Source organism: Anser cygnoides, chromosome 1 (assembly GCF_040182565.1).
Source record: "Anser cygnoides isolate HZ-2024a breed goose chromosome 1, Taihu_goose_T2T_genome, whole genome shotgun sequence".
Lineage (NCBI taxonomy): Eukaryota > Metazoa > Chordata > Aves > Anseriformes > Anatidae > Anser > Anser cygnoides.
The window spans coordinates 91,046,967-91,059,634 of NC_089873.1; the positions used below are offsets into that span (position 1 = coordinate 91,046,967).

General features: G+C 47.0%; 1 protein-coding gene across 6 annotated transcripts; it reads right to left on the reverse strand.

The window, feature by feature from the left end:
• Positions 1–1,204: 1,204 nt before the first annotated feature.
• On the reverse strand, positions 1,205–11,503 carry LOC106039358 (OX-2 membrane glycoprotein-like). 6 transcript variants are annotated; one of them, XM_067002333.1, is made up of 7 exons: positions 11,320–11,491; positions 10,626–10,663; positions 8,646–8,793; positions 7,329–7,664; positions 2,553–2,864; positions 2,059–2,204; positions 1,214–1,439 (listed from the first exon to the last, which is right to left on the reverse strand). In XM_067002333.1, exons 3-7 carry the CDS (start codon positions 8,737–8,739, stop codon positions 1,380–1,382), a joined length of 948 nt encoding a protein of 315 aa, XP_066858434.1. In that variant the 5' UTR covers positions 8,740–8,793; positions 10,626–10,663; positions 11,320–11,491; the 3' UTR covers positions 1,214–1,379. The 6 variants fall into 6 exon arrangements, with proteins under 6 accessions (XP_066858426.1, XP_066858434.1, XP_066858439.1 ...); XM_067002325.1 differs by having other exon boundaries at positions 1,205–2,204; positions 11,320–11,490; XM_067002338.1 differs by lacking the exons at positions 1,214–1,439; positions 2,059–2,204 and adding an exon at positions 7,996–8,054 and having other exon boundaries at positions 2,261–2,864; positions 11,320–11,503.
• Positions 11,504–12,668: the final 1,165 nt, after the last annotated feature.

The window sequence follows — 12,668 nt, forward strand, 5'->3', positions numbered from 1 at the left end:
AGTAGGTATTTTATTGACTCCAAACCCAGCTTCCACTCCAGATGAACAACTTGTAAAAAAATAAAAACACATCATCTCTACAATCTTCCTATGCTTAATAAGGGTTTCTTGCCAGCTTTGTGCCTTTTGGCTTTCAGAGGCTTTGTGCCTCTGAAAATCCTTTTCATTCCCATGTCAAGTCTATAGCAGAAACAGACTCATTTATCTTTAAAAAAAAAAACAACCAACAACAACAACAAAAAAGCATTAATCTAAACATTAGAAGCAAACATTTTTAAAAACTCTCCAAAAACAAACAAAACAAACAAACAAAACCTCAAACCAAAAAAACTGAAGAGCAAGTGTGAACCCCGCTGAGCAAAGTCTGGTGTACCACTGCCTGGATCAGTGGTCACTTTGCCTGCATTCCACAGGGCACAAAATACCCCTGGGGAAGGTCTGCCTCCCTCCATGGCCCTTTCCCATGCAGGCAAAGAGGAAACCTAAATTGCAGTTCTGGGGAAGTCTGGGGAAAAAAAAAAAGAAAAAGAGGTTTCTTCCTTTGACAATAAAGGAGAAAAATTCCCCAATTGTGAGGGCTTCTGGGCTGCAGCAGTTCCCCTTTCCCCGCACTCACCAGATCAGCTATTACTAAGCATTACGAGGTTTAAAAAAGCTTTTTTTCTATGACAAGAATTGGGTTTATTCATTCTCAGCTCACCCACTCTCTTTCATTTCAGATGACTGGGCTTGTTGGCCATGAGGAGGAGAGATGAAGGAAGGGAAGACATGAAGCCCTTTGCTTTTACATCCCTTTCTAGGAAAGGCTGGTGGAGGTGAGAGCTGGCAATTTCCTGGTGCCTGATGGCTCAGAACTTACAGCTCCTGGCACTAGGGTTACAAATTTGGACCGGCTGCAGATGTGCTCTCCTGAGCCCTTTGGGAGAGGGTTCAGATCCCAAGAAATCACAACAGCAGCAGCCTCGCCCCACGTGCCTGCTGCCTCCCTCCACCCACAGGCAGCACCCCCTAAGTCAGTGGCCCCACAAAACACCACGCCGCCTCAGGCAGCCCCCACCCAGCTTTGAACCTCTGGTATTAACGTATGAGAAAGGAGTAAACGCAGCATAGAAAATGCAAACCACAAGGTTTCATTATGCAGTTCCACATAGCCAAGAGTCTTAGCTTCTCAAATAAATACTTCACAGCTTTTTTTTTCTAAAAAACGGAATATGGTTGTATAACAAAATAAATAAATATATATTATAAAAAGTCTTTTTTTTTTCTTTTTTTTTTCTGTACTTCCTTTGTTGTGATCTCACAGCAGGTTAACTTGACAGTCCAAGGTGTCCATGTGTTGGGTGTGCAGGATTTCAGCTGTTGGGCGGCGCGGCAGCACCCTACTTGCCAACAAGCACGGATTGTCCACATGCCTTGTCCTTGACACATACAGGAAGGACCTAGCAGAAAAGATTTTTTTATTTTACTTTTTGAAAAATAAATGGATGTCTTAAGTTCAGGGAAGCAGATTTGGTCTGCCTGCATTAGCAAATGGGGTTTTGCACCTGTCGGTGCTAGAGCACGGTAGGTTAAGTTTTGCTTCTCACAATCCCCTCAGCAGACTTCAGCTTGGATTTAGGGATAGCATGTGTGGAAGAAATGCACTGTAGTTCTTGTCACTGCCTTTTTTCTTTTTTTTTTCTCTCCCCAAAACATGCATTAAAAGCAAGGGTGCACACCTCATGTGCATCCTGCAAGGAGGCTGAGATGCCTTCAGCACAAAACAGGACTGGGACTTGGTCAAGCTGCAGCGTCCCGCTGGGTTCACTCCTGCCTTGAACTTGCATCCTTCACAGCACCCCACGGGCTCATGCGTGGCCATGTTTCCCATCCTGAGCACCACACAGTGGCACGCTCTTCCTCAAGAGCCCCTGTTCTGTTCAAGACGCTTCCTTGAAGGCATGGCTTGGCCGTGCCATACATAACAGATGGGTCGTTTTAAGAGATGCAGAAGAGCGGTGTAAGGGTATGGTTGCCGTCTGAACTTTGCTGTTCCTTGGCAAAAGAACAAAGACCTACCCAGCCAGGCCGGGCCAGGTTTCTCTCTGGGTCACGTAGGTGCCTCAGGCAGCAGCGAAGGAAGTAGGCGAGGAGAAGGAGGGAAATCAGAGGGACCATCACCCCCACGACGGTGGCCACAGACAGTGCCATGGCACTGTCCTGACCTGTGGAGAAAGCAGCGGATGCTCAGGCAGGCTCGTCCATGAAGAAAACCAAACCAAACTAACTCATTTTGGACATCCCTTAGCTGATCCCCAGGCTCAGAAGGAACTGATGAGGCACCATGAGCACGTGCAAGGACACATACAAGCAGTACCACCTGTGTTTGGCACACACCACAGTACCCCTAATGGGCACCAAGTGCTGCATCATCTGCCTGTCCCCCCCCCATTCCCAGCTGCTCTTCAGGGGCCTTCCCCACCTGACCCCAGCCCTTGGAGGAGCTTCTGATCTACCCCAGGAGATGTTTCCGTGTTTCCTGCTCCAGAGCAGGAGCAGGGCTGTGTACTGACCCTGTGCCAGGCTGTCCATGGGCAGGGCCAGGGTCACGTTCAGAGATGGGTGCTGGATCACGCAGGCGATGGGGTACTCCTGGAGGATTTTGGAGAGGGTGTGGGTGAAGTTGCTGATGACAGTGACGGTCTGGTTGCCGAGCCTGACATGGTATTCCCTTGGTTTCTGCAGCAGGATGCTGGGAAGGCTCCAGGAGATTTTTGGAGCTGGCTTCCCTGTTGCTGAGCAGCTCATCCCCACCACTTTCTCGGAGTCTTCAGATATGTCTGGACTGGGTATAAACTTGGCTTCCACTTTGGGATCTGAAATGGCTGTAAAACACAAAGCAGCAAAATCTGTTAATTTCTGCTTACATTTAAGCCAAGAGCACTTGTATTTACTGTTATTTTAGAATCACTGAAAATCCTGAGCTGCAAAGAAGCCACAAAGATCACCGAGCCCAACTCCTGGCTCCACACACACCACCCAAAAATCAGACCCTATATCTGAGAGCGTTGTCTTGGAGGGCAACCTTGATACTTGACCTTTTGTCCCACTCACCAAAGCCCTGGCAGAGACAAATGAACATGACAGTGATCAGAAAACAATCCTGAAAATGAAGAACTTGGCAAAAACAGAGGGCTAGAGGGTAGAACCATACAAGTTTCAAATCCCCTATTAAGAGCAACACAGCAGCATCCCAGCCAAGGAGCAGTGATGAAAACAACAGGTAGTGAAACCACACATCCTCCTCTCTTTGAAAGGTTTGAACAGCTTCAGTGAGTCAAGGTGCTTGTTCCTATCCCTTGAACTCATCTGCAAGATTAGATTTACTGCTCTTTAAGATGTGCAGGCTTGAGCACCAAAGGACTAAATGCATCTTCTAATGCAAGACAGTAACAGTGAATTTGTGTGTGGTGACACCGCAGGATTTCAGCTGTGGAGGTTTTACACTTATACATCTTTTCTTCCGTCTGGGTTGTCATGGTATCCCTCAAAACTTTTGTTAAAGATAACTTTTCCAAGCTCCTTCTCACCTAGAAGATTTGCAGATGCTGTCATATTTAGTCAGCAGATGGGATGTACCATGGGCAACATTCATACCTACTTACTTGCTTGAAGCCAGCTTGTGGGTTCCTATTTGTGTGAACTGTTTTTGCAGGGAATAAAGAAGGGGGAAGAGCACAGACAGCTGTCTTCAGCCTGGGTAGAACGCCAGGGAAGTTCTGAACACCTGAGGACACATCTGTCCCCAGATCAGGGCAATCTGTTCCCAAGAAAGCAGAAAGAAATGCAGGGATGCTGAGCTCTTCCACCGTGGAAAGTAGTGAAAACAAGGTGTTTGGTGTTGGAGTGAAATCTTTGGGAGTCTGACAGTACAAACTCCTTAGTAGGCAACAGGACAACGGAAAAGGTGCCCATACCTTACTTTTTTTTATTTATTTGAAATATCAAAGTAAAATTTGTGTGTTGAACTTTAAGCAAAATCAACTGTTTATTCCTTAGCCATAAAGTCATAGAATAACTGAGGTTGGAAAGGACATCTGGAGGCCACCTAGTCCAAGCTCCTGCTCAAAGCCAGTCTAGTTAGCTCAGGCTGCTCACGCCAAGACTCATAAAGGCACATAACTCAATTTGGGAATGCCGTCTCCCAAATACAAGGGTTCCAGGTGGCAGTTCACCAGCCTGCCCTCTACTTCAGTGCACAAGCTGATGGCATAGAGGTCCAAATCATATTCTACTTCTGCCTGCCTGTTTCTGACAACACTACTTTTTAAAATCATTTAAGTGTAGTGGTATCTTTAGTTTCATTCAAGTTTGAGTTAATATGGATGCCCTGTGATTTAACAATTGTCTATTAGTATATTTAGTAGTACCGTATGCATATATTATTTACATAGCAAAAATAAGTCAGCAAAATATTTATGCTGAAATTGACTTTTGTCACAACACTAGAAAACATATCACTATTATTCAGCAATTCTGACTTTAAACAAAAGATTATGTTTACTCTTACAATGAAAAGTGTTTTTTTTTTTTTTCCCCCATTTCAGCACTAAATGAAGGTTTGCATATGAATTAGATCAAATGATCCTGTTAAAGAGGGAAAGGCACATGGTAGCTACATAATGGCACCCACAGCCCCCTGGTAAAATCTCATATGCACCTCATGAGGCTGTCTGGATCGTCCAAGTCATAACTGCCAGCAAGACATTTTATACCGTCAGCTTTGCTTTTTTGTGGCTATGCCTCATTATTTACTATGTCTGTGACTGCTTAGAATAATGAGGTGGATATTTCTCTTTTTTTTTTTTTTTGTATCACCCACAGACAGAAACTCAAACCCTACTACTGAACTGATGAAACCCCACTTGCAGTGCTCTGAGCAAACAAGCAGAGCATTTTAGGGGGATTTCAGCTGGAACTTCTCAAAATCTCCTGTGTTTGAAACGACACAAATAGTCACAAACAGTTTATGTTTTGATTAATAAATGATCTCTGAACTTCTTCTTTCACTCACGGGATCCATAAAAATAACATATCCACCCACAGAGTTAACTTTAAATATTAGGTTGCGACATCCAAAAGTAGTAAAGGAAAATTGTCACAGATATTTCCCTTGAGAGGGTTTTACTGGAGCACGGGTGTTAAAAATCAGGGAAGGCAGACTGGCACCATTGCTGCCATCTGGCAACATTAAATCTTAACTGAGTCCAAAAGATTAAGGTGAACCTTGGCTTATAAAGGCACACAGAGAGGGTGAGAAAAATTGCTCAGCATCATATCTTGGCAGGCACACATGTATCCCAAATCCATTCTTCTCACTAGGCAGTCCTCTGCCTTTCCCACGTTGGACCCTAGGGAATGTTTATTACATGGGAAAATCTTGCACGGTTGCTCTTCCCCTTATGGTGTCTGTAACAGATGCACAACCAAAGCCTATCATGACCTGCTTTTGCAGTAAAGTCCTGCTATGCTGTTTGTTAGCGTGTGCACACTGTTGAGGTTTGATGAACATGCTTAAATTAACTTCTGCTTTTCTCTTTCAACAAAATATTTGTTTCCAGTGAAAAACTACCCACAGGACATGTTGTGTTCAGGTACAACATGATGGACGTTTTTAGGAATTAGAGTATGCCTCGTGAGTACATTAAGACTTTATTGGTGCTCATCAGCAACTCTGCGCCTCAGTTTCCCTGTCTAAGAAATGGCGATGGCACCTCTCCACTGTGCTGGAGCCCTCCGGGTGGATGGGGCTATCTACTGGCAGGCAGAAGGTGTCTGACCCAGCCAGCCTTGCCCAGCCTCAAGTGACACATCACCTCTCTCCATACCTGGTAACTCTAGTCCCTTTCTGGGTTTAGATCCTTTATGGCAACAAAGATCAGCAAAGTGTTTCTAACGCAAAACACGGAGGGAAGAGAAGCCAGCAGTTCAAAAGAAACCCACCAAGCACACTTGAAAATATTCTGTGCCAAAATGGCTTTTGGTACGGGATAGAAAACTGCTGCTGGTTCTTCACCTTGCCACTTTCACCCAGGCAGGTCTGGGATTCCTGCTGCCTGTACCTGTGTTGCTTTTCCCAGCACCGTTTCTGGTTCTGCCTGTGGTTTCACTTCCCTGCGCTACGCCACGCGGGTCCTGGAAGAACCCTCTGGTGAAGGCTGTTGTAATCAGGCAATAACCAGCCTGTAAACTCCCTGGCCATCCCCGATGGATGGCAGACGCACGCCAGTGGCTCATCTGTGGCTGACGGCATTGTCAGCTGGCTTGCTCACCTTGCCCAGCATCCCTGCGCCCCAGCACATCCCTGCCAGCTTCTCCCTCCCAGCCTGCGTGCTCAGGGAAGTTAATCCCCTTGCTATCAGCTGGGGAACAGGGGAATATACCTGCAGCTTTTAAACAGCATGGTCTAAATTATCTTTAATGAGAGCTTTTGCTTACATACTCAGAGCTCTCTGAAGGGGTGAATCACAGCCACAGGGCTGGTGATTTGGGGAAAATTTCCCACGCTTGGATCAAAACCAGAGAAGATAAACCGAAGCCAATCTAACCCCGTGTTTAGATTCACATGGTAAACAGAAAGGGATTTCTCTGCTAGTCACTTGTATATTTTCCTGTAATGCCTAACTCAGCATTTACTGTCCAAATGACTCACAGTCGGGCGACTGCACCTTCCCCCTCATATCTAAAACATCAAGAGGATTCCTCACATTAATTTCTCCTTTCAGCTCTAGTATCTTTCCCAGGAGAGAGGAAAAAGGACTTCTACGTCAGGCCTGGTTTTCCCCCGTTTCCTCCTCTCTTTCCCCTTTTGCTTAAGTCATTATTTCCCTATAAGCCAGGGTCGCCTGTCTTTTTTCCCAGGACTCCTGGCATGAGATTTAACTCTCTCCTTGCAGCTAGCTGATGCCGATCTGCACAAGAAACAGAGGGGGAAGAGCCCCCGAGCAGCCCTGACAGAGCAGTGGGGCCGGGGGCTGGTGGTCACCTGGAGCTGGTGGCTGTGGTGGGGCCAGCTGCCAGCCTGGCACTGAGCCCGTGGAACTCTGAGGAAGCCGTAGGGCACACACCAGCTGCTTTGTTGGCTTAAAGGGGAAGAAAATAGAAGAAGTGTTCGACGGCGTCTTCCCATCAGAAGTAAAACCATCAAGGGATGCAGAGCCAGGGAGGAAACCAAGCCACTTTTCCATCATAGTTTTAGCAACCAACAGTGACCAGGGAAGGCTTTTACCCGGGGGGAACAGCCTGGTCCTCAAAGAGACGACAGCCCACCCGCGATTATGGTGCCTTACCGTAAACCTTGAGGCACGTCCTGCCTGTGATGGCCCCCGAGGGAAAGGTGTTGAAGATGCACTTGTAGCACCCTTCATCTTGCAGGGTGACCTTGTGAAGGGAGATGGCCGAAGTCTGCAGCCCGCTGTCTGCGAAGCTCACGTGGCTGTCGTAGTCCTTTGCTATCTTTTGGCCATTGATGGTACTGTAAGTCGCTATGTTGCCTTCGTCCCCGTCCATCTCCTTCTGCCAGGTCACTTGTATCACGTCCTCGTTTGTGGCCAGCTGGCACGAGAAAGTAACGTTCCCACCTGCCTGGACTGACTGCACCTTCATGTGCGTCACCTGCACGGAGCCTGGGGAGAAGCAGGACTGCGCTCAGCACCTCTCACCGCCCCAGCAGGTGCCCCGTGCCCCAGCCCTCACCCCGCTGCCAAGAGAAAGCCAGGAACATGATTCAGAGTTGCCCTGGGAGTCTGGCTGGAGGTGACACCTCTCACACCACTTCCTACAGCCTGTGGTTAGAGATCTCCAGGGAGAAGGAAAAACTAATCACTCGCCTCTTCCAGTTCACCAACACAGGTGGGAAAACTATTAAGGGACCGACAAGTGAAGCGGATGCTCCCAGGTTTGATAGCTCAACCCCACAGTGCTCTGGCTCTTAGGATAACAGCTTTTAGAGTTTACCTGGATACATCCGTGTGTGCTGCACGTGATTGGAGATAGCAGCAGAGACAGTTACAGCACTGAAAACATATCATTCAGTTCGTGAGAAAGCAAATCATTGCTTTTAAAGAGAAGTGAGGTTGTCTGCAGTGCCCAGAGGTGCACTTGTCCACCCAGGGCATGTCTAAACTGCCTGGCATGGCTTGCCCAGGCAGAGCTGTGCAGGACACCCAGAAGCCAGCCAGGCATTTTGCTATTCAGACCTCAGGAGCACCACAGGCAGAATTCAAGCTATTGCCATGGAAGCTATTTTGGAACAAACTCAGGCTTTTCTACATGATTATTAATTATGAAAACAAATGTAACATGCTCACGCTTCCAGTGGTCTGAACCTAGAAGCAGCCTGCCCAACATTACAAATAACTCCATCAAAGCTACAGAAAATCAGTGCCATGTTCTGGCACAAATCTCAGCCAAATCGGGAGATGAAATCCAGTTTCAGTCCTGTGAGTCACGATGGTTTACGACGTGGAGAATGTAAATATAGCCACACATTTGTCTGCAGCTTACTAATTCACCAACATTAAATTATGGAGCAGATGCTTTGTCCCCTGAGGTATGCCAACCCATCACAGCGCCGAAGGAGAAGGAAATAGAGACCAGGAGATTACCTGAGGCAAGGCTCCAGAGGCTGCAGAGAAGCAGGCAGATGGCCATCGTTTCAACTGCGTGTCCCCGAGACCAGCGAGCGACCAACTGATCCATCACGATGCGGCTTCCTCTTTTTTATATGCCTCACGCTTGCTTTACGGACATTCCCTACATGCACATACGGTAAGAGGTGCCTCATAAACTCCCACCTCACGTGCCCCCAGCTGAACAACAAAAATTTGGGGGGACAAAATGACAAGTATCAGAGACAGAAACTGAACATTTCCCAGTTGCGCCACTGGGTGGGTGGGCTTTACAAGGCCGGGTTTTTCTGAAGCACTTTTCTTGTGAGGCGTTTGCAGTAAAACATCTGAAATAAAAGCGCCTGGGTGAGGGCTGGGTGGTGCCAGGGCTGAGCGCAGGGCAGGAGGATCGGGGCTGCAGGCGCTGCTGAGGGCCAGGAGATGCCGCTGCCACCAGCCCAGCGCCTCTGCCAGGCAGGGAGCACGGAGGCAGCCGGGCCCAGATCCCCTGAGTCACCGTGTTTGTGCCTTTTTTTGCTTCATCATCTCTGCCTCTGCATTTCTCTTTTTCTGCCAGCTGCCGAAACCAACACAAATCTCGGTCCCTGGGTTGCTCACGTACCCTTCAGTGGGTCAAGCAGCCAGCGGGACCTCATTTGCTAATCAAACTTTTACTGGCACGCTGAGCCTCCTGCTTCTGTTTTCTAGCTGGGTAGCTCGTGTTTTTGTAAATGATGATGACACCGAACAACTGAGAGTGCATTAAAAATGTTCTCATTTATTTGAATCGCTGCATGGGCTAGCCTTGGATCATGTAAGTGCTTGGGGGAAGCCAATGGGATCAAGCCATAACGTGACAAAAAATCATCAGGCATGCTCACGCACAGTTCCTACTATCAGCTTTCAAGTGGTAATTAATTACCTGGAAAATAAATAAATAAATAAATAGAGAAACAGGCCAAAAGCAAGGATGCAAAACCTACACAAAATACTTCCAGTGAGCTTTTCCAGACCATTCTGCAGCTATTATATGATCAAGAGCTCTACCAGGTAAGGCAGAGGAGAAAACGGCCAGCCTTGAAATGGAGACCTCAGATTCACAAGCAAACATTTAACTTCTGGTCCTCACCCTCAGAACTGAAAAGCTCTGAGGATCTGCTGGAACTATGTCCAAAGCCTCCTGTCAGGGCAAGAGTGATCTGAGCAGTGCTGTGAAGATCCCCTCCAGGCTTTGGTGGCACACTCAAGTTAGCTCTATTACGATTTTGAAACAAAGCATGGACAGGACTTCCAGAAGCCTGCAGGCACTTTTGGTGCCTTCCCAGCTGAAGCTCACCACTTAGCGATCACAAAAGGAACTGCACTTTGCATAAAAGAAGTAGGAGCCCAGTTTACACATCTTTCTATTCATAGGAATAGAACCTGCCTCACAACTTTAAACACACAGCAACAGGAACGTCAGGTCCCGCTCATTAACCCCACCACCGATATCAGTTTATATTTTTAAGTGCACTTATTCAGACATTTCCCAAATTTAGCTGTTTGCCAGTAAAATCCCGTGCTCTCCTGCTTCAGCTGCACAGCAGCTTCATTTCTCAGAACAGCACCCAATGCCTGGGCTTAAACTGTTCTCCAAAACGCAGTGAGAATTTGGAAATGATCAGGCAGAAGATGGTTCTGCAATCACATCTTGAAAAACACTGATTCATGTTCTTCCCTTCCTTCCTGCTGCACTGGGATGGTTTCTCCAGTTCCAAGTAAATCAAAAAAGGGTATACAGGAATTAATTGCACAGTCACTAAGTGACAGCATTTCCACACATCCCCAGTGACTAATGGCATTGATAAATCACAAGTCTGAACTTCTGGAAAACGCTGCTGACCGGAGCCACTCACACATAATTGTAGATTCAGCTCTCACAATCAGACCAAAACATGGATGTTTTAGTTATAAACCAGGAAAAAACAGGTCACCTACCTTGTCAGCAGGTTCAGTGCCACTTCTCAAGATGCTGCCTGTAAATGGAGCAAAACAGAGGGAGATAGCTTCACCCAACACTGAATTTTAGTGATTTTGGAGGTCAGTACACCACAGGTAGCACAACTGTACGAGCAGCAGCACCTGCTGCTACTAATGGGAAACAGCCTGCCAAAGGCAATCGAATGTGCCTGGTGCTTCTTACCACCACCATAAGTAATGCAGATGTGAGACATAGTGTGGGACCATGCAGCACAGAAACACCAGAGAGGGGCTGCTTAGCTGAGACCTGACCCGTGGCAGAGCATACCTCTCTGCAAAACGGCACGTTACCAGAGGACAGCACACATGAAAATGTCTGGTTAACCACCCACCGCTATGTACCTCCATGCTTTGGGCAGCATTGCTGCAGACACCTGATGCCTTTTTAGAGATACTTTTTTTTTTCTTTTTTTTTTTTGGGGGGGGGGGAGGGGCAGTCAAGTGTTGCGAATTACAAGATTACTGAACCATCAGCCCTCCAAACTGTATTTTTGGTTCTGTAATTTTTCTTCTCCTTATAGCTCTGGAGGAAGAAAAATGGATGTTAAAAAAAAAAAAAGAGAGAGAGAGGAGAAAGAAAAGCTAGCTTATGTTGGAAAAATCTAGCAGCAAATATTATGGTTTGGGGGGGTCCGAAAGGCTTGTTTTTTACCTTTTGTTTCATTGTGACTTTTCTCAGTGGCCAGGCACTCTGATTTCTTCCTGAGAGCACTCCACATCCCCACATTGCTGTTTCAGTCCAGGGATCCTAGAGGGAGTCCACACTGCAGCCCATCAACCTCCCCATGGGGGCCACCAGCAGCAGCATGCTCTAGCTTGCCCTGGCTTCTCAGGAAACCACGTCAATCATTCATCCTCCCCTTCTCCTTTCCCCACCTCCACGCGTCAAGTGTCAAGTGGTTGTCTGCGGTGGAGGCTTTTTTTTTTTTTTCTTTTTTTTTTGGTGTACAGTATCTGGGTGGGAGAGATAAGGAGCCTGTACAGCCATTGAGCCTCCTTTGGTAACATATCCAGTACAGAAAATTCAGACAGCAGGGAAACCACACCAAAAGCTGGTTACCAAGGGTGCAGAGATCCAGTGGGAGGATGGGAAACTGCCAGCCAAAAACAAGGTAGGTTCGATGCCATTTTGTGTTTAATTGCTAAAGAATAGGGCTAAGAGAGTGATTTCAAAATGGGAGAAAGTAGGAGATACCTGTGATGAAACAACCTTAAGGGACCAGGTAAAGTACCACAAGGAGTCTCTTGATTAAACAAAAATAATTTAGCAAGCAAGTTAAGATGAATGACGTAGTTCTTAGTATGTCAAAGAGCATTGCCCTGGGCTCTTCTTTACGGAGCTGACCTCCTCCATAGGTCTCAGCACTGAGTGCAATGAGGCAGGGAAGGACTTTACAGGCGGGGAGCACAAGGAGCAGTCCTTGTCAACTGCTCTGGCCTTCCTGGCTGGAAAATCCTATTTAGAAATTCTCCTTAGTTTCATCCATTGCACTGCATCTCGTAAAGACAGCCTTTTACATACACTGCATATAAATAAATTATTTTTATAATGTACATAAATACACGGTATTTATGTGCAGCAGTGGGTATGACTAGATTGTCTCCTAATGAGCTGTGAAGACAGAGGAGGACCCACCCCCATAAAACCAGCTGCCTCAAACCCCCCAGGAAGCAGCTGATAGCCTTTGTCAGGCTAACACAAGCAGCAGATTTGGTCTGGGAAAGCGGTGGCTCATGTGCTGTCTTAGAGCAAGGTGGGATTTCCAAGAATGCCCATCCCCACATGCATAGGCAAAGATGCCTGAAAAGGCAACCCTGCTTGGAGGACTCTTCAACCCAGATGTCCAGCCCCTCTCGCCATTGCCTTGCCGGGTATTCGTGTGTCAGACTTGCTGCTGCTAAAAACTCCCTCAGTTCTCAGCCTGTGCCTTTGCACTTCCAAGGAACAGTCACCAGGGCTCTCTGGTAACATGTCTCCCAGGAAGCACAACCGAAAAACCA